This window comes from Petromyzon marinus, chromosome 80 (genome assembly GCF_048934315.1).
Source record: "Petromyzon marinus isolate PM22_M1 ecotype Great Lakes invasive population chromosome 80, UKy_Petmar_22M1.pri1.0, whole genome shotgun sequence".
NCBI classification, from domain to species: domain Eukaryota; kingdom Metazoa; phylum Chordata; class Hyperoartia; order Petromyzontiformes; family Petromyzontidae; genus Petromyzon; species Petromyzon marinus.
In genome coordinates, this window is record NC_133746.1 from 10,005,179 (window position 1) to 10,029,283 (window position 24,105).

Here is a 24,105-nt window from a genome sequence, read left to right on the forward strand (position 1 = left end):
CAAAGGTAGATTTTATTTATTTATATTCAAATCGGCACCGTGAAAAAAATTCAGCCGCGTCACCACCGCAAATGATACCGCTAAAAAAATCCAAATCCCCCCCCCACACACACACAAAGGTCGGTTTTAACTTCCAACCCATCAGGGAAAATAAATCTCAAGATTTAACAACAAAAAACGGGGAGGGGAACACTTCTCTACTTTGCCCGATCGCGAACGCACGCCTCAACTTTCATTAGAGATGTAATGGGCCACCCATTGAGTACGTACGCAAAAAATCTGTCAAAAACTTGAACCCTTCCCCCCTCCCTGTACGCACGCGTACTTGTTACACCCCCCCTCCCCCCCCCCGGAATCCTATAGATTGGCCGATATTTAATCCATGCAGAAACGATCAAGGATTAATACTATTAACGTGTTTAAGCAAAACAGATAGTCCACCTCCGGACTATTGAACTTATTTGAAGGCCAATGTAGACAAAAAATGATTATCAAGGCTTAACCCCCCCCTCCCCCCCTCCATGCGTACATACTAATGGATGGCCCATAAGCACGCGTGCGTGTGTACGCGTGCGCACTAAGTCCAACGGGTCATTGACGTTTTTGGGGTGAGATTGCGTGAATATATCAACGTTGTGTCGTTTAAACCCGCCACCACCCGACACAGCCAATTAGTAAGGTTTGTTACGTAAACAGAACGTTGCCATCCACAATAGGTTTTTTTGGGGTTTGATCGTGAAAATATACGAATGTTGCTGTGTCCTCAACTCCGCCACCGCCCCGACAGCCAATCGGCAAGAGGGGTTTTTGCGTCACGTAAACAGAACGCGGCCAATTCGTTACTAGTACAGCGGGCGGGCGGGCGCGTTGCTGGCGAAACGTCGTACTCTGGATGAAAGTGCTGCGCATTTGCTCTCCCAACACACCGGTGTGCTGTAACTAGTAACGGAATCTGGCTTTAACACGTAGTAGGCTTTCGCGACCAATATTATTCATAATAAAGGTTTTTTGGGTTAGATCGCGTTTATTTACAAGCGAGGGCTTTACCATTCTGGCGAATTGCCCGATGATGCTGGATGTATTTACCAGCGAAACGGCGTACTCAAACTGTAAATGTTGTGGATTCACTCTTCAACGCACCGGTGGGCTAAAGTAGTGAATTATTTGTCTTTTTGTCAACGTGACACTTTTTTTTTTGCCGATTGGCCGTGTCGGGTGGTGGAGGGTTACGACACATTTATAAATAAACGCGATCTAACCCAAAAACCTTTATTATGGAATCTGGCTCGTTCCTCTTAGCGTGGAAAACCTCACCAATCGGCTGTGTCGTTGGTGGGCTTGCGGGTTTAACGACACGTTCATATTTACGCCATCTAACCCACCACCACCGCTACTTTCGCAACCGATATTATCCGGGTGTTAGATCGCATTCGATCAAAATTCTGCCAAATCGCCTGAAGCTGGTGTCATCTAGTCACCGGCGAAACTCCTCGAATTGTAAATATTGTGGGTTTACCCTCCCGACACCCAAGCGGCGAGAGTGATCAACTCCTAACCGATCGGGGCCACGTTTTCTTTTTCACGTGACTAACGCTTACCAATTTGGCGGTGTCGGGGTTTATCGACACGCATTTGCATTTGCGCCATCTAATCATGGATAACAAAAAGCGAAACACAAAAAGCAGAATAGCATATACCACCATCCGCCATTCGGTGGCATCACCTTGGCGCCTGTGCCAGGCCAGGTGCACTTTGGGGCCATCACGTCAAGTGTCGAAGGCTCGCTGCTGGCAGGAGGAGGTCACGGGACAGATCCACACAGCTGTCAACCCCCATACGGTATACTCTCTATTCCTGTACAGGGGAAATTTAGTTTCCGGGTCCATACAGTGTACGCGGGTTTCAATACGGGCAAAAACTACTTTGAAAAAAACGTGTCAATTTGTTTGCGTTTCTCCCTCGCGACGGTGGGACTTCGTAGGATGAACGTTTAGATTTGTAAGGTCTCACCGGGGGTGACCAATAAGGTCTGAAATTGGTCTGTAATAAGATAGGGGCTGTTATTTAAGGGCACGGCACGGAGGCATTGGGTCTCTGTGTCTCTCTCTGTGTCTGTCTGTGTGTCTCCGTGTCTGTGTGTTGTCTCTCTCTGCTTGTGTCTCTCTCTCTCTGTGTCTGTGTGTCTCCGTGTCTGTGTGTTGTCTCTCTCTGCTTGTGTCTGTCTGTGTGTCTATGTTGTGTCTCTCTCTGTGTTGTCTCTCTCTGTGTCTGTCTGTGTGTCTCCGTGTCAGTGTTTTGTCTCTCTCTCAAATTTAGTTCTACCCGATGACGACTGCTTGTGTTGCAATGGAAACGTCGTGCTCTATTATTTATTAAATTTTTCTTTCTTCGTGACTTCACCGACAGAACCAAAGAGTAATTCCCCTGCAGTGACGAAAGCTTCAAATCAAGATAGGGGCACTGGATAAGGGATTGACAGCGATGGATACAAGTGGCGCCATGGGTTGACTGACCGAGATGACTGGCAGATGCACCAGCTTGTGCCCACCTGCTCTGCAAGAGTACAGGGTGCTTAAAAAATGTTAACGCTTATATGGAACTATCGTTTTTAATCGGGGGGGGGGGGGGGAGGAAAGAACGTATAATACTACACCGTAACGCGATAACAAATCTAACTTTTTATTTAAAGCTTTCGTGACTGCTGCAGGGATTCATATTCTTGGTTCTTTCGGTAAAGTCACGTAGAAGGGAAACAAGAAAATAATAAAAATATATTATTGTTTCCCTTCTACGTGACTTTACCGAAAGAACCAAGAATAACAAATGTAACGTTAACAGCTTAAAAAAAGAAGTGAAAGTCTCCCGCTCGTTTGCCATTCGTCGTCAACGCATGCCTGGAATCCCGCCCCCCCCCCCCTCCCCCACAGGTCGTCCGGTAACCCGCAGGGGGACATTTCTCTCGTGGGGTTGTCGCAAATTCTCAGAAGCGTTATGAACGTTTAGTTTTGTTTAGCTTTGAAGCGCCCTGCGTATACGCACACGCACGCAGAGCGCACAACGCACGCTTCGTGGAATCAAGCTCCGTCGTCCGGGTCCGGTTGTCGTCGTCCCGCCTCCCTCCCCTCCCTCCTCTCTCGCCCTCTCTCGCGTCCGCTGCCTCGTTTAAGACGTGTCCATCGTCACCTCGGGGCCTGCGAGACAGAGACCACGGTTGCACCGTCGCCGCACGCAGAGGCTCACGGCGTACGAGGCCCACTACACCCCCCCCCCCCGCGCCCCCACGTCGTAAATAATTAACGCTGGAGGAAATCCGATAAGCTACAAAGCTCTTCCACAATACAGGTGTGTTTTTGTTGTTGTTGGGTTAGATCGCGCAAATATATGAATGTTGTGTCGTTCAACCCGCCGCAGCCAATCGGTGAGAGGGTTTGTGTCATGCAAACAGGGCGTGGCCAATTCGTTAGGGGTACACTCTGGACGTACGGCACCTCAGTGAGACAGAGACACTGACAGTGGGGGGCAAGGGGGGGTGGGGGGCACTAGGGGGGTACTCTGAACGTACGGCACCTCAGTGAGACAGAGACACTGACAGTGGGGGGCAAGGGGGGGTGGGGGGCACTAGGGGGGTACTCTGGAAGTACGGCACCTCAGTGAGACAGAGACACTGACAGTGGGGGGCAAGGGGGGGTGGGGGGCACTAGGGGGGTACTCTGGACGTACGGCACCTCAGTGAGACATAGACACTAACAGTGGGGGGCAGGGCGAGTTGGGTGGGGGGGCACTAGGGGGGTACTCTAAACGTACGGCACCTCAGTGAGACAGAGACACTGACAGTGGGGGGCAACGGGGGGTGGGGGGCACTAGGGGGGTACTCTGAACGTACGGCACCTCAGTGAGACAGAGACACTGACAGTGGGGGGCAAGGGGGGGTGGGGGGCACTAGGGGGGTACTCTGGAAGTACGGCACCTCAGTGAGACAGAGACACTGACAGTGGGGGGCAAGGGGGGGTGGGGGGCACTAGGGGGGTACTCTGGACGTACGGCACCTCAGTGAGACAGAGACACTTACAGTGGGGGGCAGGGCGAGTTGGGTGGGGGGGCACTAGGGGGGTACACTCTGAACGTACGGCACCTCAGTGAGACAGAGACACTGACAGTGGAGGGCAAGGGGGGGGTGGGGGGCACTAGGGGGGTACTCTGGACGTACGGCACCTCAGTGAGACAGAGACACTTACAGTGGGGGGCAAGGGGGGGTGGGGGGCACTAGGGGGGTACTCTGGACGTACGGCACCTCAGTGAGACAGAGACATTGACAGTGGGGGGCAGGGGGGGGTGGGGTGGGGGGCACTAGGGGGGTACTCTGGACGTACGCATCTCAGTGAGACAGAGACACTTACAGTGGGGGGCAGGGGGGGGTGGGGTGGGGGGCACTAGGGGGTACTCTGGATGTACGCATCTCAGTGAGACAGACACTTAACAGTGGGGGGCGGGGGGGGGGGTGGGGTGGGGGGCACTAGGGGGGTACTCTGGACGTACGGCACCTCAGTGAGACAGAGACACTTAACAGTGGGGGGCACTAGGGGGGTACTCTGGACGTACGCATCTCAGTGAGACAGAGACACTTAACAGTGGGGGGCAGGGGGGGGGTGGGGTGGGGGGCACTAGGGGGGTACTCTGGACGTACGGCATCTCAGTGTGACAGACACTGACAGTGGGGGGCACTAGGGGGGTACTCTGGACGTACGTATATCGTTGAACATGAAGGCATCCTGGTACTCCTTCATGTACTGCGTGGACCGCGCCTCGTCCAGGAAGAGGGAGTAGACTCGTTTGATGTCCTCCACCTGCACCTCCGTTCCCTGCGAGACGCGGGGACAGGTTCGACGTTCTGAGACCGACCCCAGGCCCAGAGCAAATCACCACACGGCCTGCTGTGCGGAGATGTCCTTACGCACAAAAGACAGGGCAGTTGGAGGCAGTCGCCCTCCAACAACAACGGGGGGCGGAGGAGCGACGCTCACAACAACGAGCGGAGCGCCGGGTGGCTAAAGCACAGCGGGTTGGCACAGGTGGTGCGCATCAGCCAGCCACCTCGGTCATCTCAGTCAGTCGACCCGTGGCACCTGCTGGGCCCGCCCCGTGACCTCCTGCCGGCGGGCGTTCGACACTTCACGTGGCCTCAACGCGCACCTGGCCTGGCACAAGCGCCGTGGTGACGTCACCGCCACTTAAGTGGCGAATGGCGCTTGTTGTCGTTGGAACTCCTTTCGCACCGTACGTAGCCAGCCGCGCGCTAACTGGAGGCGCGACGGCGGTGGGGGGGAAGGTGGGGGGCAAGGTGGGGGGCAAGGTGGGGGGGGGGGGGGGGAGATCAACAAACTAACAGCCTGCGGGCGCCCGCCCACCTTGCGCTTGCGACACACGAGGCTGGCGGCCGTGATGAGCTGGATGGCGTAGCGGAGCGACGTCTCCATCCCAATCTTCGTGAGCACGGTGAGGGCGTCGTCATGCATCTCCACGTCCTCCTCCTCGCAGCTTAGGACACGCGGAGAGATAGACAGATACTCATCATCATCACGCATCTCCACATTCTCCTCGTAGTTGAGTACACACAGATACTCATCATCATCACGCATCTCCACATTCTCCACGTAGTTGAGTACACACAGACACACATCATCACGCATCTCCACATTCTCCTCGTAGTTGAGTACACACAGACACACATCATCATGCATCTCCACATTCTCCTCGTAGTTGAGTACACACAGACAACACATCATCACGCATCTCCACATTCTCCTCGTAGTTGAGTACACACAGACACACATCATCATGCATCTCCACATTCTCCTCGTAGTTGAGTACACACACACACACACATCATCACGCATCTCCACATTCTCCTCGTAGTTGAGTACACACACACATCATCATGCATCTCCACAATCTCCTCGTAGTTGAGTACACACAGACACACATCATCATGCATCTCCACATTCTCCTCGTAGTTGAGTACACACAGACACACACATCATCATGCATCTCCACATTCTCCTCGTAGTTGAGTACACACAGACACACATCATCATGCATCTCCACATTCTCCTCGTAGTTGAGTACACACAGACACACATCATCACGCATCTCCACATTCTCCTCGTAGTTGAGTACACACAGACAACACATCATCATGCATCTCCACATTCTCCTCGTAGCTGAGTACACACAGACACACATCATCATGCATCTCCACATTCTCCACGTAGTTGAGTACACACAGACACACATCATCATGCATCTCCACATTCTCCTCGTAGTTGAGTACACACAGACACACATCATCATGCATCTCCACATTCTCCTCGTAGTTGAGTACACACAGACACACATCATCATGCATCTCCACATTCTCCTCGTAGCTGAGTACACACAGACACACATCATCATGCATCTCCACATTCTCCTCGTAGTTGAGTACACACAGACACACATCATCATGCATCTCCACATTCTCCTCGTAGTTGAGTACACACAGACACACATCATCATGCATCTCCACATTCTCCTCATAGTTGAGTACACACAGACACACACATCATCATGCATCTCCACATTCTCCTCGTAGTTGAGTACACACAGACACACATCATCATGCATCTCCACATTCTCCTCGTAGTTGAGTACACACAGACACACATCATCATGCATCTCCACATTCTCCTCGTAGTTGAGCACACACACACACATCATCACGCATCTCCACATTCTCCTCGTAGCTGAGTACACACAGACACACATCATCATGCATCTCCACATTCTCCTCGTAGTTGAGTACACACAGACAACACATCATCATGCATCTCCACATTCTCCTCGTAGTCGAGTACACAGACACACACACATCATCATGCATCTCCACATTCTCCTCGTAGTTGAGTACACACAGACAACACATCATCACGCATCTCCACATTCTCCTCGTAGTTGAGTACACACACACACACATCATCATGCATCTCCACATTCTCCTCGTAGTTGAGTACACACAGACACACATCATCACGCATCTCCACATTCTCCTCGTAGTTGAGTACACACAGACACACATCATCACGCATCTCCACATTATCCTCGTAGTTGAGTACACACAGACACACATCATCATGCATCTCCACATTCTCCTCGTAGTTGAGTACACACAGACACACATCATCATGCATCTCCACATTCTCCTCGTAGTTGAGTACACACAGACACACATCATCATGCATCTCCACATTCTCCTCGTAGCTGAGTACACACAGACACACATCATCATGCATCTCCACATTCTCCTCGTAGTTGAGTACACACAGACACACATCATCATGCATCTCCACATTCTCCTCGTAGCTGAGTACACACAGACACATCATCATCATGCATCTCCACATTCTCCTCGTAGTTGAGTACACACACACACACATCATCATGCATCTCCACATTCTCCTCGTAGTTGAGTACACACAGACACATCATCATCATGCATCTCCACATTCTCCTCGTAGTTGAGTACACACAGACACACATCATCACGCATCTCCACATTCTCCTCGTAGTTGAGTACACACACACACATCATCATGCATCTCCACATTCTCCACGTAGTTGAGTACACACAGACACACATCATCACGCATCTCCACATTCTCCTCGTAGTTGAGTACACACACACACATCATCATGCATCTCCACATTCTCCTCGTAGTTGAGTACACACAGACACACATCATCACGCATCTCCACATTCTCCTCGTAGTTGAGTACACACAGACACACATCATCATGCATCTCCACATTCTCCTCGTAGCTGAGTACACACAGACACACACATCATCATGCATCTCCACATTCTCCTCGTAGCTGAGTACACACAGAGATACAGAGACGCACATCATCATCATCATCATGCATCTCCACATTCTCCTTCCGTCTCACCGGATGGAGAGGATCTGCTGAGTCTCACGCTCGCTGTACGGCGTGGTGGAGATGATGAGCAGCCGGTCGAGCAGGTCAATCGGCAGCCCGTGCGGGCTCTGATAGCTCGTGCCCCGGATCCTGCGCACGCCACGGTCAAGAGGTCAAGACGCGTGGGGACAGGGCCGGCATTGCTTGGGGGGGGGGGGGGGGCGGGCACAGCAGCGGTTCTCAAGAGTGTGGGGGGGTCGCCCCGGCTCACCGGCGGGTACTCGGGTCGGGTCCTCCGGGATTCGTTGCGCACGGCGACGCAAAAGCAGGTTGATCATCGGTAAATAATGACAACCGTTACGTGCGTCTTTCATAATTACAGGCTTTATCTTTTTGGGGGTTAGATCGCGTAGACGTATGAATGTGCTGCGGCGTTAAAACCCGCCACAGCCAATTAGCACGGTTTGTCACGTAAACAGAACGTGACCACGCCAGCGTTGGGAGTTATCGTCGGGGATACACGCCCATTGCCATGATCATCATGATATCATCATCACTATCACAACGCCATCACAATTCTTACCACTATCAATATCATCACCACCACCATCGTCATGACTATCACCATTATCACCATCACAATCATCACCATCACTACCCCCCCCCTCCGCCGCGTTTGGCCATAACAGACCGTCGGGGCAAGTGCTGTTAGCGAGCAGCACCTATGAAGGCTGGCACTGGCACACGAGGGGGTGGGTGGCCAGCATCACGCCCAGCTGCCCTTTGCCTTCCCGACGGCGATGTTTACTACACTACACCGCATCAGGTACTCATTTGAGGCCGAGTCGACCTAAGGGAGGCCCAGGACCGGTTCAGACAACTGTCACCGGTGTTGGCCGTGAGCAGGAATCCAACTCGGGCAACCGGGTCCGTAGCGCAGCATAGCGCGAACCACTGCGCTACACTTACCGCCACCATCACTACCTCAACAACCGGACAATAACCGTAACTAAAAGCAGGCCCACCACTATCATCATCGTCACCACCATCATCACAGAAGCAAAATTATCATCAATATCATCACCACCAGCCCAATCACCACCACCCATCATCATCATCATCACAAATGCAAAATCATCATCAATATCACCACCACCATCATCACATGCAAAATCATCAATATCACCATCACCACCAGCACCACCACCATCGTCAACATCCTCATCGTCATGCCGGCACCTGGTGATGCCGCGGTTCGTGGCCATGATGAGCACGGGAGCCATGTCGCTCTCCAGGGCTCGGTTCAGGAACGAGAAGCACTCCATGTCCAGCATGTGTACCTCGTCTATAAACAGCACCTGAGACAGTCACGGAGACAGACACGGGGACGGAGACACAGAGACACGGGTCATCAGCATGTTGTACCTCGTCTATAAACAGCACCTGAGACAGTCACGGAGACAGACACGGGGAGACACACGGGGAGACACACGGAGACACGGGGTCATCAGCATGTTGTACCTCGTCTATAAACAGCACCTGAGACAGCCACGGAGACAGACACACGGAGACACACGGAGACACGGGTCATCAGCATGTTGTACCTCGTCTATAAACAGCACCTGAGACAGACACGGGGAGACACACGGAGACAGACACGGGGAGACACGGGGAGACACACGGAGACACGGGTCATCAGCATGTGTACCTCGTCAATAAACAGCACCTGAGACAGCCACGGAGACAGACACGGGGACGGAGACACAGAGACACGGGTCATCAGCATGTTGTACCTCGTCTATAAACAGCACCTGAGACAGCCACGGAGACAGACACACGGAGACAGACACGGGGAGACACACGGAGACAGACACGGGGAGACACACGGAGACAGACACGGGGAGACACGGGGAGACACACGGAGACACAGAGACACGGGTCATCAGCATGTTGTACCTCGTCTATAAACAGCACCTGAGACAGCCACGGAGACAGACACGGGGACACACAGAGACACGGGGACACACGGAGACGCGGGGTCATCAGCATGTTGTACCTCGTCTATAAACAGCACCTGAGACACGCGGGGACAGACACGGAGACAGACACGGAGACAGACACGGAGACACACGGAGACAGACAGACACGGAGACACACGGAGACAGACACGGAGACAGACACGGGGACAGACACGGGGACAGACACGGAGACAGACACGGGGAGACAGACGGAGACACGGGGAGACAGACGGAGACACGGGTCATCAGCATGTTGTACCCAGTCTCTAAATCAGCACCGGAGACACGCGGGGGGACACGCGGAGACAGGAGACACGCGGAGACACGCTGGGACAGAGACACGGGCCATCCAGCATGTTGTACTTCGTCTATACATAGCACCCGAGACACGCGCGACGATTTGTCTGACGACGACGCTACTGCTGCCAATGTTGATCATAGTCGTGACGATGATGGTCGTGGTAGTCAACTTGGTGGCGATGTTAGCGATGATAGTTGTGATGACGCTGCTGCTGCTGCTGCTAATCATAGTGATGATGGTGGTGATGGCGGTGATATGATGATGATGATGTGATGATAGTTGTGACGACGCTGCTGGTGGTGTTAATCATAGTGACGGTGTTGGCGGTGATGACGTGATGATGATAGTTGTGACGCTGCTGTTGCTGGTGTTAATCATAGTGATGATGGTGGTGGCAGTGATGATGGTTTGTGATAGAGGTGGTGACAGTGATGATGATGTCATGATGATGACAGTTGTGACGACGCTGCTGCTGCTGCTGCTTGCTGGTGGTGTTGGCGATGTTCCTGACGATGACGATGTCTCCTCACCCCGGGGATGATGTCCGCCTTCCCCTCCTCCCTCCACTCCGCCACTTTGCTGTTGATCTGCTCCCGCACCTCGCTCTTTATTTCACCCGTGTCTCCTGCACAGATCAGCAGCAGCACCAACATCGACATCATCATCAGTAGCATCATCATCAGCAGCATCATCAGCTGCAGCAGCATCATCATCAGCTACAGTAGCATCATCAGCAGCAAACACAGGGAGACACTGGGAGTCACAAAGACACAGGGAGACACTGGGAGTCACAGAAAGACACAGGGAGACACTGGGAGTCACAAAGACACAGGAAGACACTGGGAGTCACAAAGACACAGGGAGACACTGGGAGTCACAAAGACACAGGAAGACACTGGGAGTCACAAAGACACAGGGAGACACTGGGAGTCACAGAAAGACACAGGGAGACACAGGGAGTCACAGAAAGACACAGGGAGTCACAGGGAGTCACAGAAAGACACAGGGAGTCACTGGGAGTCACAGAAAGACACAGGGAGACACTGGGAGTCACAGAAAGACACAGGGAGACACTGGGAGTCACCAAGACACAGGGAGTCGCAGGGAGACACCGAGGAGAGTCACGTACCGGAGAAGAGCGCAAGGAAGCCCTGCGTGCGCGAGTTGATGACATCCACCTCATGCAGGGACACCGTGTGCACCACCTCCTTGCGCTTCTGCAGCTCCCCCTCGGGGCACTGCACGAAGCGCGTCTACACGGGGACGACACGGGGACGACGCGGGGTCACGCGGGGTCGACGTGGGGTCACGCGGGGTCACACGTGGGGGTACACGGGGTCGACACGGGGTCACACGGGGACGACACGGGGTCACAGGTGGGGGTACACGGGGTCACACAGGGTCACGCGGGGTCACACGGGGACGACACGGGGTCACACGGGGACGACACGGGGTCACATGCGGGAGTACACGGGGTCACACGGGGACGACACGAGGTCACACGGGGACGACACGGAGTCACATGCGGGAGTACACGGGGTCACACGGGGACGACACGGGGTCACGTGTGGGGGAAGAGACAACGCTGGCAAGCCACTTCTTACACTGAAAGGGTGACCACCATACTATAGACCACCACGCTGGTATCTGTACTGAAAGGGTGATCTCCTTACTATAGACCACCACGCTGGTGTCTGTATTGAAAGGGTGATCTCCTTACTATAGACCACCACGCTGGTGTCTGTACTGAAAGGGTGATCTCCTTACTATAGACCACCACGCTGGTGTCTGTACTGAAAGGGTGATCTCCTTACTATAGACCACCACGCTGGTGTATGTACTTAAAGGGTGATCTCCATACTATAGACCACCACGCTGGTGTCTGTACTGAAAGAGTGATCTCCTTACCATAGACCACCACGCTGGTATCTGTACTGAAAGGGTGATCTCCATACTATAGACCACCACGCTGGTGTCTGTACTGAAAGGGTGATCTCCTTACTATAGACCACCACGCTGGTATCTGTACTGAAAGGGTGATCTCCATACTATAGACCACCACGCTGGTATCTGTACTGAAAGGGTGATCTCCATACTATAGACCACCACGCTGGTATCTGTACTGAAAGGGTGATCTCCATACTATAGACCACCACGCTGGTGTCTGTACTGAAAGGGTGATCTCCTTACTATAGACCACCACGCTGGTATCTGTACTGAAAGGGTGATCTCCATACTATAGACCACCACGCTGGTGTCTGTAACTGAAAGGGTGATCTCCTTACCATAGACCACCACGCTGGTGTCTGTACTGAAAGGGTGATCTCCGTACTATAGACCACCACGCTGGTGTCTGTACTGAAAGGGTGATCTCCTTACTATAGACCACCACGCTGGTGTCTGTACTGAAAGGGTGATCTCCGTACCATAGACCACCACGCCGGTGTCTGTACTGAAAGGGTGATCTCCATACCATAGACCACCACGCTGATGTCTGTATTGAAAGAGTGATCTCCATACCATAGACCACCACGCTAGTGACCTCGCGCTTCTCACCTGCGCTCCCATGGCGTCGTAGTCACGGGCACGGGTGAACGAGCGGCCCAGCTTGCTGATTTTCCCGGTCGCTTTGTCAATGGTGATGACATCGCTGAGGGAGGGGGTGGGTTAGAGGTCGGTGGTGCAGGCAAAGGGAGCAATGTGAAGGGAGACAGGGAGGGAGGGGGAGAAGGGAGGGGGAGAAGGGAGATGCGTGAATGACGATTCTGAACGATAACTTTGTATTCATTTGACCGCCCATTCGCTCGCCCACTCACTCACCCACCGGTCAACTGACCCACCGACCGGTGGTGGTGCCGGTGGTGGTGGTGGTGGCGCCGGTGGTGGTGCCAGCGGTGGTGGTGGTGACAGCGGTGGTGGTGGTGCCGGTGGTGGTGGTAATCGTGGTGGTGCCGGTGCCGTGTGGGAGCGCCTCACCCGGCCTGAACCTTCTCCCGCGTCAGCGACTCGATCATCTTGTTGCCGAGGTCGTAAATCGTCTCCATCTCGGTCGTCTTCAGCGTCAGCTTCCCCACCTTCGCCCCCTGTGGGTGTCCGCAGTGGCCGGTTCAGGTTCACAACGGCCAGGTTTGGGTTCAGGTTCACAATGGCTGGGTTTAGGTTCAGGGTTCACAATGGCTGGGTTTAGGTTCAGGGTTCACAAGGGCTGGGTTTGGGTTCAGGGTTCACAATGGCTGGGTTTAGGTTCAGGGTTCACAAGGGCTGGGTTTGGGTTCAGGGTTCACAAAGGCTGGGTTTAGGTTCAGGGTTCACAATGGCTGGATTTGGGTTCAGGTTCACAATGGCCGGGTTTAGATTCATTGTTCACAACGGCCAGGTTTGGGTTCAGGTTCACAATGGCTGGGTTTAGGTTCAGGGTTCACAAAAGCTGGGTTTGGATTCAAGTTCACAATGGCCGGGTTTAGGTTCAGGGTTGACAAGGGCTGGGTTTAGGTTCAGGGTTCACAATGGCCGGGTTTGGGTTCAGGGTTCACAATGGCTGGGTTTAGGTTCAGGGTTCACAAAGGCTGGGTTTAGGTTCAGGGTTGACAATGGCTGGGTTTGGGTTCAGGGTTCACAAAGGCTGGGTTTGGGTTCAGGGTTCACAACGGCTGGGTTTGGGTTCAGGTTCACAACGGCCGGGTTTAGGTTCAGGTTCACAACGGCCGGGTTTAGGTTCAGGGTTCACAAAGGCTGGGTTTGGGTTCAGGGTTCACAAAGGCTGGGTTTGGGTTCAGGGTTCACAAAGGCTGGGTTTGGGTTCAGGGTTCACAACGGCTGGGTTTGGGTTCAGGGTTCACAATGGCTGGGTTTAGGTTCAGGGTTCACAAAGGCTGGGTTTGGGTTCAGGGTTCACAAAGGCTGGGTATGGGTTCAGGGTTCACAAAGGCTGGGTTTGGGTTCAGGGTTCACAACGGCTGGGTCTGGGTTCAGGGTTCACAAAGGCTGGGTTTGGATTCAGGTTCACAACGGCTGGTTTTAGGTTCAGGGTTCACAAGGGCTGGGTTTAGGTTCAGGGTTCACAAGGGCTGGGTTTGGAGTCAGGTTCACAACGGCCGGGTTTAGGTTCAGGGTTCACAAGGGCTGGGATTGGATTGAGGTTCACAACGGCTGGGTTTGGATTCAGGTTCACAACGGCCGGGTTTAGGTTCAGGGTTCACAAGGGCTGGGATTGGGAAGAACTTAAAAACCTCCACTCAGAAACTGCACACCCATGGACCGTAATGACTCAGCCAAGTCAAGAATCAGTGACTATAGACACTGGGGAGCTGGTTGTGAGCCCTGGGTGTGTGTGGTGTGTATGTCATGTGTGTGTGTGGTGTGTGTGGTGTGTGTGGTGTGTGCATGTCACTCACCGTGCCAGTAGCTGGTCTATCGATCTGAATCTCTACCACCTCTCCCTCTATGATCTCAGTCTCCTCCCTGTAACATACAAAGACCAAGTCCGCAGGGTCAGAGTGAAACTCAGGGTCAGAGTGGGACTCAGGAAGACCGGTTCTCAGGGTCAGATTGAGTCACAGGGAGACCGGGTCTCAGGGTCAGTGAGCCTCAGGGAGACCGAGTCACAGGGTCAGAGTGAGCCTCAGGGAGACCGGGTCTCAGGGTCAGAGTGAGCCTCAGGGAGACCGGGCCTCAGGGTCAGAGTGAGCCTCAGGGAGACCGGGTCTCAGGGTCAGAGTGAGTCTCAGGGAGATCGGGTCTCAGGGTCAGAGTGAGCCTCAGGGAGACCGGGTCTCAGGGTCAGAGTGAGCCTCAGGGAGACCGGGTCTCAGGGTCAGAGTGAGTCCCAGGGAGACCGGGTCTCAGGGTCAGAGTGAGCCTCAGGGAGACCGGGTCTCAGGGTCAGAGTGAGTCTCAGGGAGGCCGGGTCTCAGGGTCAAAGTGAGTCTCAGGGAGACCGGGTCTCAGTGTCAGATACACGACGCCCCGCGTCCCCACATCTCACTTGATGCGCACTCCGATGGACCTCCTGAACGCTTGGGTCAGCGCCTCCGTTTTGCTCATCTCCAGGGAGAAGATTTCGCTGCCGGCGATCGCAGTGAAGGGAGTGTCAGCCCCAAGTGCTTGAGCCATGCCTGTCCACACGATAGAGACGCAGCGCTAGCCGCTGCACTACACTACCGCCACACCATCACTACCACAACAACCACACAATCACCGTAATCAAAATCAGCCCCACCATCATCATCGTCACCATCACGATCATAACCACCACCATCACGATCATAACCACTACCATCACGATCATCACCACAACCACCATCACAAATGCAAAATCAACATCAATAGCATCAACACCACCAGCACCATCACCACCATCATCATTATTATAATCATCACCACCACCATCACAAAAGCAAAATCAACATTAATATCATCATCATCATCATCACCACCACCATCATCATCATCCCGCGTGCCTCCCCGAGTGTCTCCCCGCGTGTCTCCCCCATTGCGTCTCCCCCTCGCGTACCCATGGCGATGGCAGTCTTGCCGGTGCCGGGCTGGCCCGCGATGAGCACGGCCCTGCCGGCGATCTTGCCGTCCCTGATCATCTCCAGGATGATTCCCGCAGCGCGGCGCGCGGCCACCTGCCCCACCATCCCCTGGGACACCTGCACGCGGAGAAACACGGCACACGACGCGCCAGGTACCGCACCCATTTAAGGCCCGAGTCAAACCTAGGCGGGCAGCCCCAGCAAAACCGTTCAGATTATCGCCACTGGCAGGCGGGCCGTGAGCGGCGAGTCGAACTTCGGGGTCGCCGGGCTCGTAGCGCCGCTCCCCCACAACAGCCACCGCCGTTCGCCAAGACGGTGGCGTCGCCACGGCGCTTTGTGCCAGGCTGCGCGCGCTTCAAGGCCACGCGGAGCGTTGAAAGCACCGCTGGCAGGAGGTCACGGGACAGGCCAAGGGTGCCGCGGGTTGGCAAGATGCGCCGCCTGTGGCCCTCCCCCCCCGCCCCCCTACGGTGCCAACCCACCGTGTTGTTTTAGCACCCCACCCCCGGCGGTGGTCCGCTCGTTGTTGCGAGCGTCGCTCCTCTGCTCCCCACAGAGACACGCAACAAGGACCAAAGGCTCCCCCCCCCCCCACGTGTAGCCGGTAACAAGACTGTTGGGGCAAGTGCCGTTAGCGAGCAGCGCCTACGAAGGCCGGCCACTGTGGCACGCGAGGGGGTGGGTGGCCAGCACCACGTCCGGCCGCCTTTGTCTCCCCGGTGGCGACGTTTACACAGCACACCGGGTACTCATTTGATGCCGAGTCGACCTAGGGGAGGCCCGGGACCGGTGCGGATAATTGTCACCGGTGTTGGGTGGCCTTGAGCGGGAATCGAACTCGGGTCGCCGGGTTCGTAGCGCAGCGTAGCGCCGACCGCTACCGCCACCGCACCCACACGAACGCGCGCACAAACACGTAAGCACGCACAAAAACGCGCGCGCGTTCCCACCTGCCGTGGTTCCAATGCATCGTCGAGGCCCAGTCCACGGATGTGAGAGTGAGCGCCTGGAACGCCGGGAGAGACGGAGAGTCGAGGGTGAGCGGGTGAGACAGAGACACGATGGGAGGGGAGGGGGTGGGGGGTGAGACACGGGGACACGGAAAGAAACGGGGCCGAAGTGGGGATATGCAAGGAGTTGAACGACACGAGGAGCAAAGGCGAGGGGACGATAAGGTGGACAGACCTGGGCTATGTGAATGTTGGCACGTTAAGACGGCCAGCTTCATGTCTATGTCAACACATACACAGGCAGTTCCCCCCCCCCGGGGTTACGGAAGGGTTCAGCTCCCGAGAAATATCCACGACCGGAATGTTTTCCGTACGCCGGGGAAAAAAACTGAACAATTTTCACCCAAAAAATTCACAATAAAATCCCACAGCCGGAAAGTTCCGTGCCTCCGCTACCGTTTTCTATCGCTGCCCGTGCCGTGTCGCCGTACGTACGTACGCACTTCCTACGATTAATTTGATCGAATATCTACCCTAACACTACCCATAACACTGTGTAACAAAAAATATTTAATTTTTGTTCCTGGGTAGTAAGTGTTATTTCCTAATTGCTTATGCCTCAAAAGTGCAGAAAATGGCTATCATTCCACCACAAACTTGGCATTTGTGACCAGGACACAAAAGCCAAGTGAACAATCCACTCCATTAATAACACTGTGTATCAAATGTATTTTTTTTTGTTCCCGAGTAGGAAGTGTTATTTCCAAATTGCTTATGCCTCAGAAGTGCAGAAAACGGCTATTATTCCACCACAAACTTACCGTACCGTGTCCAATCGTTTACGAATGCCACGGAGCATGGAAAACGAGCAATTGCGTGATGCTACAACAGGAAAACGATGCCATGCTGGCGGGTAGACTACGCAGGGTAACGATGTTTGATGAGCTGCTCCATAGCTCAGTAGCGGGCCCTTACACCCTGGTAACCGGGACGGAATGAATGTTAACACAAACTATGTTCACAGTTTAGTCTGTAGTTTAAGCTTGTATACTTTTATTTGCATCTATTTGCTCATTATTATTCAGTGACTCGCTCACCCTTTTCTCGATTCCGCACTCCTGTGGTTGGTTTTTTTTTCGTGGGTGGGCGCGCGTGTGTGCCGCTGTTCGTCGCTGTGAGGGGCCATCCATTTAGTACGTACGCATGTAGGGGGGAGGGGGGGGTTAACCCGAATTTGTACGTTGCGTATGGGGGGGGGGGGGGTCTACTGACAATGTACGTACGCATAGGAAACGGGGGTGGGGTGAAGCCTCGATAATAATGCAGCCGGCGGATGAATATCCTTGATCGCCAAGTGCACATACGCAGGTGGGGGGGGGAGGTGTAAAAAGTACACGTGCGTACAGGGAGGGGGGAGAACGGTCGAGTTTTGACAGGTTTTTGCGTACGTACTAAATGGTTGACCCCTAACCGTGTGGACTCCCCCCGCGCGCCCGGCAGGAAACACCCGCGAGCGCAGAAGAGCTTCACGACCCGTCGGTTTCACCGTTCTCGAGCTCTGGGTGCCGCGTTTGCTCCACCACTCACCGATGCGTTCAATTCTCGTGATGTCCCTCACTTCCTGCACCTTCGTGGCGGTTGCCTGCGAGCGAGACGGAGCCCACACGCGTTCGCACGATCACAAATCTGTGCGTGTGGTGTGCGCGCATTCGTAAACGCGCGCAGTGCCTTGAACGTCTCTCGCACGGCCGTACGTAGCCGACAGCGCAGATCGGAGGTGCGGGCGGGCGGGGGGACAACAGAGTAAACGCAACAACAATATTCTCAAGGAGTCTTTCGGTAAAAGTTTACGTAGAGATAGGTTCAAAGAAAACAGCAACAAAAAAAACCACGACGTTTCGATCACAACACAAGCGATCGTCGTCAGCTTTTTTTTTTTTACTCCTGAAGACGATCGCTTGTGTTGCGATCGAAACGTCGTACTTTGACTTTCTTTGAACCCATCTACGTGACGTTACCGAAAGACACAAAGAATATGAATTCCTGCAGTCACGAAAGCTTGAAGTCAAGATACAACAACAAGCAGCAGTTCCGTAGAAATGAGTTCGTCCAATCTAGATCAGGGGTCACCAAACTTTTTTCACAGTGGGCCGGATAACTGAAATGACGAGCGTGGGCCGCATAATAAATAAATATTTCTGGAGCGTCGGACCTGTGTTGACAGCTGGAAAATCTGGGGGGCGGGAAAGATGCGTGTTTGTGTGTTGCCATGGAAACCATGGTAACGTCAGAGCGTAGGCGGAGCTACCACGAGCCGGGGAAGGACTTGGGATGGCGTGAAATAAGCAAACATTACAATAAACAAGAAAATCTAGATACAATAATTTAAAATTTAAAATAGTAAATTTAAGGCACATAGCAGTCAGGAGGTCTCCGCACGCGTGAAAATCTCCTAGTATTCTAAACATAATATTTAAATTTAAATTGTATCACAACGTCTCGTGTTCCATACATTTTATCAACCAAATTCAAGTACCGTCGGCGGGCCTGATGGACTGACGTCACGGGCCGTAGTTTGGTGGACCCCTGATCTAGATGATGATTTAAAAGTGGCATCGTAGATCCCAGCGGCTGCCTAACATCGGAAGGGAGAGCGTTGCAGACGGCCGCAGAAGCGGCGTCGCGATGCGGTGAACCGCCTTTGCTCGATGGTTTTAGCCGAGTGCACGCCCATGAACGTCCACAACGTGGGACCTTTTTCTGCCAGTATGAAAATAAGTAATATTTTTTTAAATACTTTTTTAAAAACACGCTTTAATGAAATGTACCATACGAGTAATGGAAGAGCTCCACGACTCCAGGAAGTGGCCCCGAAGTTTGCCATAACGTAAGGCCAATTACAGCCGTCAGTTGAGCGTGGACAATTAGACGCAAGCCCAAAGATAACGTATAAAAAAGAATGTTTAAATTTTTTTTTTTTTTTAATTTTTAATGATAGAATATAGTATTGTCATCAGTATGACATAAGTATACCAAGTTTGCAGTCGATACCCCATTGGGAAGTGGGTAAAAATTCAGTTCCAAGATTTGAGGATACGACAGACAGAGTGAGTTACTAAAAAGCGTGTAAAAAAAATAAGGATAGGTTTTTACCACAAAATTACCTTTGGTTCCATGTGAAAGGTTTCCTATTTTGGTGTTTCAACATCTTAACATAACCTCCTGTTTGATTGTCACAAAGGGTAAAACAGCCTATTCTTATTTCTTCATACTCTGATACTGCCAAAAATGTGTCCCATTTAGCAGCTGCTCACCCCGAGCTCTCAATGCTCCGATGGGGCATTGCCCTTGTGCTGTTTGCCTTCTGGCATCGTTCTCTAGACTGACACTGCTGGTGAGACTAGGCCCTAAGCAAAGCTGCTGTCTCTGGTGTAGGCCAATCAGTTTCACAGACAACGCCACGTACAGTCACACCTCGGTATACGACCGCTTTGGAATACGTCGAATTTGGTACACGTCGTGTTTGGACGGGAAAAAAATGTCTTGGGATACGACGCCTCACTTGCTAGAACTTGTATGGGTTGGGATGAGTCACCGCGTGCAGTACCCGCATACACAATACTCTTACGTCTCTAACAAGCCGTAACAGTATTGTGTGGAATTGACCAGACAATGTCACACTTCAGGAACATTCTTAGAAGGCAAAAACAAACTTCAATGGACAGGTTTTTAGTAAAACTCAAACCTGGTCAGCCTCAACCAGGACCAAGTCAAGAAGTTTTAATGGAAGGGGACTCTCTCCTTCCAAGAAATAACATCCTCCTCCTCCTCCCCTTCCTCACCACCATCCTCGTAGGCTATCAACTCCTCTCAGCAAGGTAATGTGACGTTAAATTTTATTTCAATTTAAATGTATTTACGCATCTATTTTAATTCATGTATGCATTTTAGTAATAAGTAGTGTCTAAATTATTTTACACTATCCCATTAATATATAATATGCCATATAAAATATAATTTCTTATACTCTGGAACGGATTATTCCCTTGACTTCATATGGGAAATATTCGTTTGGTGTTCGTCATTGAACGACATATACCGAGGTACCGCTGTAACATTATTATCAGAGCCATGTTTGTGTTTTTGCACGTTCACCGCAAGTACCGCGCGCGTGTGTGCGTGCGGCTAATGCGGCAAACTTTATTCCTTGAAAAAGCTTTCATCTTGATTTGGAGCTTTCGTGACTGCGGTAATGAATCTTTGGTTCATTCGGTAAAGTCAAGTAGAAAGAGAAAATAATAAATTAAACAAAGCATACGACGTTTCGATTGCAATAAGCAATCAAAACGTCGTGTTCTATTATTTCATCATCATCATCAGGTGTGAAAACCACAGCAATTTTTTTTCTTGCTGTGATTTTCACACCTGTTGATGATTGCTTGTGTTGCAGTCGAAACGTCGTGAGAATTTTAGTGTTTTGTATTATTCCCTCTTTCTACGTGACTTTACCGAAAGAACCAAAGAGTAAGCTTTCATCTATTTGCTGTTTGAACGTCTTGACACAACTACTGTTACATATTCTTGGATCTTTCGGTAAAGTCACGTTAGAAGGGAAACAATAAAATAAAAAAACACTAAAATTCTCACGACGTTTCGACCGCAACACATGCAATCATCATCATCATCAGGTGTGAAAACCACAGCCATTTTTTTCTTGCTGTGATTTTCACACCTGATGATGATGATTGCTTGTGTTGCAGTCGAAACGTCGTGAGAATTTTAGTGTTTTATATTTTTATTATGTTATTTTTCCCTTCTACGCGGCGGTGACTTTACCGAAAGAACCAAGAATATGAATCCCTGCAGTCACGAAAGCTTTAAATCAAAAAATACAACTACTGTTGTTTCTGTTGTTGTTGTTATCGCCCAGTGTGTGGGGCGCCCCGTGTATGACTCATGGGGGAGCGCTACCGCAACGAACCGAATTTCAATTCCAGGGCTCACGGGCCAACAACACCCCCGGTGGCGATTATCACCTGAAACCAAATCCTGGGCACCCCCCCCCCGCGCCCTCTAGGTCGACTCGGCCTCAAACGAGCACCTTGGTGCGATGTGTAAACATTTGTCACTAGGGGGAGACGAGGACGGACACCCCGGGGCGTGGTGCTGGCCACCCCCACCACCTCCTCGCGTGTCACCGGTGCCGGCCTTGCATCGGCGCTGCGTGCTCGCTGTTAACGGCACTTGAACCCCACTACAATCTGTGTGGAGGAACCTTTGGGCTGTGTTGCCTCCTCAAGGTGCACCTAGCATGGCACGGGCAGCCGTGTGTGGTCTCTAATCCACGTGGAACCATCAACCACTTACCGCGGTCTATCCACTGCTGGCTGATGATCAATGTGATGTCTCTAAACTGTTCTCTCAATCCACGTGTTCCCCTCTCAGTCTCTCAGTATAACCATCAACCACCACCGCGGTCTATCCACTGCTGGATGATGATCAATGTGATGATGATGTCTCTACACTGTGTTCTCTCAATCCACGTGTTCCCCCCTCTCTCAGTGTAACCATCAACCACCACCGCGGTCTATCCACTGCTGGATGATGATCAATGTGATGATGAGGTCTCGAAACTGTGTTCTCTCATCCACGTGTCCCCCCCTCTCTTAGTGTAACCATCAACCACCACCGCGGTCTATCCACTGCTGGATGATGATCAATGTGATGATGTCTCTAAACTGTGTTCTCTCAATCCACGTGTTCCCCGATCTCTCTGTAATCAGCACCACGGTCTATCCACTGCTGGATGATGATCGATGTGATAGTGATGTCTCTACACTGTGTTCTCTCAATCCACGTGTTCCCCCCTCTCCCTGTAATCAGCACCACGGTCTATCCACTGCTCCATGAAGATCAATGCGGTGGTGATGATGTCTCTACACTGTGTTCTCTCAATCCACGTGTTCCCCCCTCTCTCTGTAATCAGCACCAGTCTATCCACTGCTGGATGATGATCAATGTGATGGTGATGTCTCAACACTGTGTTCTCTCATCCACGTGTTCCCCTATCTCTCTGTAATCAGCACCACGGTCTATCCACTGCTCCATGAAGATCAATGCGGTGGTGATGGTGATGTCTCTACACTGTGTGTTCTCTCAATCCACGTGTTCCCCTATCTCTCTGTAATCAGCACCACGGTCTATCCACTGCTGGATGAAGATCAATGCGGTGGTGATGTCTCTACCCTGCTGAGGTAAAAAAAAAACAAATCTTTGAGGTAAAAAAATTCGCCGAGGTTAAAAAATCTTTGAGGTAAATCGTTGAGGTAAAGAAATCGTCGCGGAGGTAAAGCAAATCGCCAAGGTAAAAAAAAGACGTGAATAGTCCCGCATTATTTACCAGTTGCCCAGCCACACAACGTTAACCAACGCACGCCGATTAATTAAGCAATGAAGATGTATTAAAAAAAGTAATAAAGTAAAGTAAGTCTGTGAACAAAGCAAGTCTGCTAGATTATAATTGCCAAAGCAAGTCTCTTAGATTATTAAAATTACGAACGAGAGAATCTGCGAGCTCCCCTCACGCCGCGATGCGTTCACTCACCGCCGCCATTGCTGCGTGATAAAAAAAACACGCCCCCTTCCTCTCCCACGTGACTCCAATTCCCTACAGCGGATAGGCGCGGGAGGAGGATGGGGGGGTGGTGGTGAGGGGTGGTGGTGGTGGTGGGGGGGATGGTGTAGATGCCTATCCGCTCTACGGAATTCAAAGGCGGCTCCTGCGCCGACCCCGCGCAGAAAGCGCGGGAAAAGGAGAAAAAATATATTCCCGTCACGTGACCCTTTCACCCAGAGCCACGCCGATAAGTAATATATTATAATCGATAGATTACAATGTAAGCAATATGTTATAATCGATATATTATAATGTAAACAATATGTTATAATCGATATATTATAATGTAAGCTTATATTATAATGTAATCAATATAGTATAATGTAAGATGATATAATAATGTTACCTTATATTATAATCAATATATTATGAGCAATATATTATAATCGATATATTATATTAATAATTATCATGTAATCAATATATTATTATGTCAGCTTATATTTTAATGTAATCGATATATTATAATGTAAGCTTATATTATAATGTAATCAATATATTATAATGTAAGCTTATATAATACGCAATATATTAAAATCGATATATTATAATGTAATCAAAATATTATAATCGATATATTATAATGTAATAATTATATTATAATGTTAGCTTATATAAAACGCAATATATTATAATCGATATATTAGAATGTCAGCTTATATTATAAGCA

General features: G+C 51.5%; 1 protein-coding gene across 1 annotated transcript; it reads right to left on the bottom strand.

The window, feature by feature from the left end:
• On the bottom strand, positions 1 to 23,427 carry RUVBL2 (RuvB like AAA ATPase 2). The gene is made up of 15 exons (XM_032979967.2): positions 23,364 to 23,427; positions 18,347 to 18,401; positions 16,760 to 16,815; positions 15,782 to 15,923; positions 15,254 to 15,383; positions 14,664 to 14,730; positions 13,246 to 13,352; positions 12,826 to 12,919; positions 11,399 to 11,522; positions 10,800 to 10,894; positions 9,190 to 9,308; positions 7,981 to 8,100; positions 5,406 to 5,535; positions 4,745 to 4,859; positions 1 to 3,191 (listed from the first exon to the last, which is right to left on the bottom strand). Exons 1-15 carry the CDS (start codon positions 23,370 to 23,372, stop codon positions 3,163 to 3,165), a joined length of 1,392 nt encoding a protein of 463 aa, XP_032835858.1. The 5' UTR covers positions 23,373 to 23,427; the 3' UTR covers positions 1 to 3,162.
• Between the last annotated feature and the right edge of the window lie 678 nt (positions 23,428 to 24,105).

Bases quoted from the DNA above. Each gene is read 5' to 3' on its own strand.
- RUVBL2 (XM_032979967.2), bottom strand. The intron at 11,523-12,825 runs GTGAGAAGCGCG...GTCCCCGTGTAG, and splicing joins ACGACGCCATGGGAGCGCAG to ACGCGCTTCGTGCAGTGCCC. The intron at 5,536-7,980 runs GTGAGACGGAAG...GCGTGTCCTAAG, and splicing joins CAGCAGATCCTCTCCATCCG to CTGCGAGGAGGAGGACGTGG.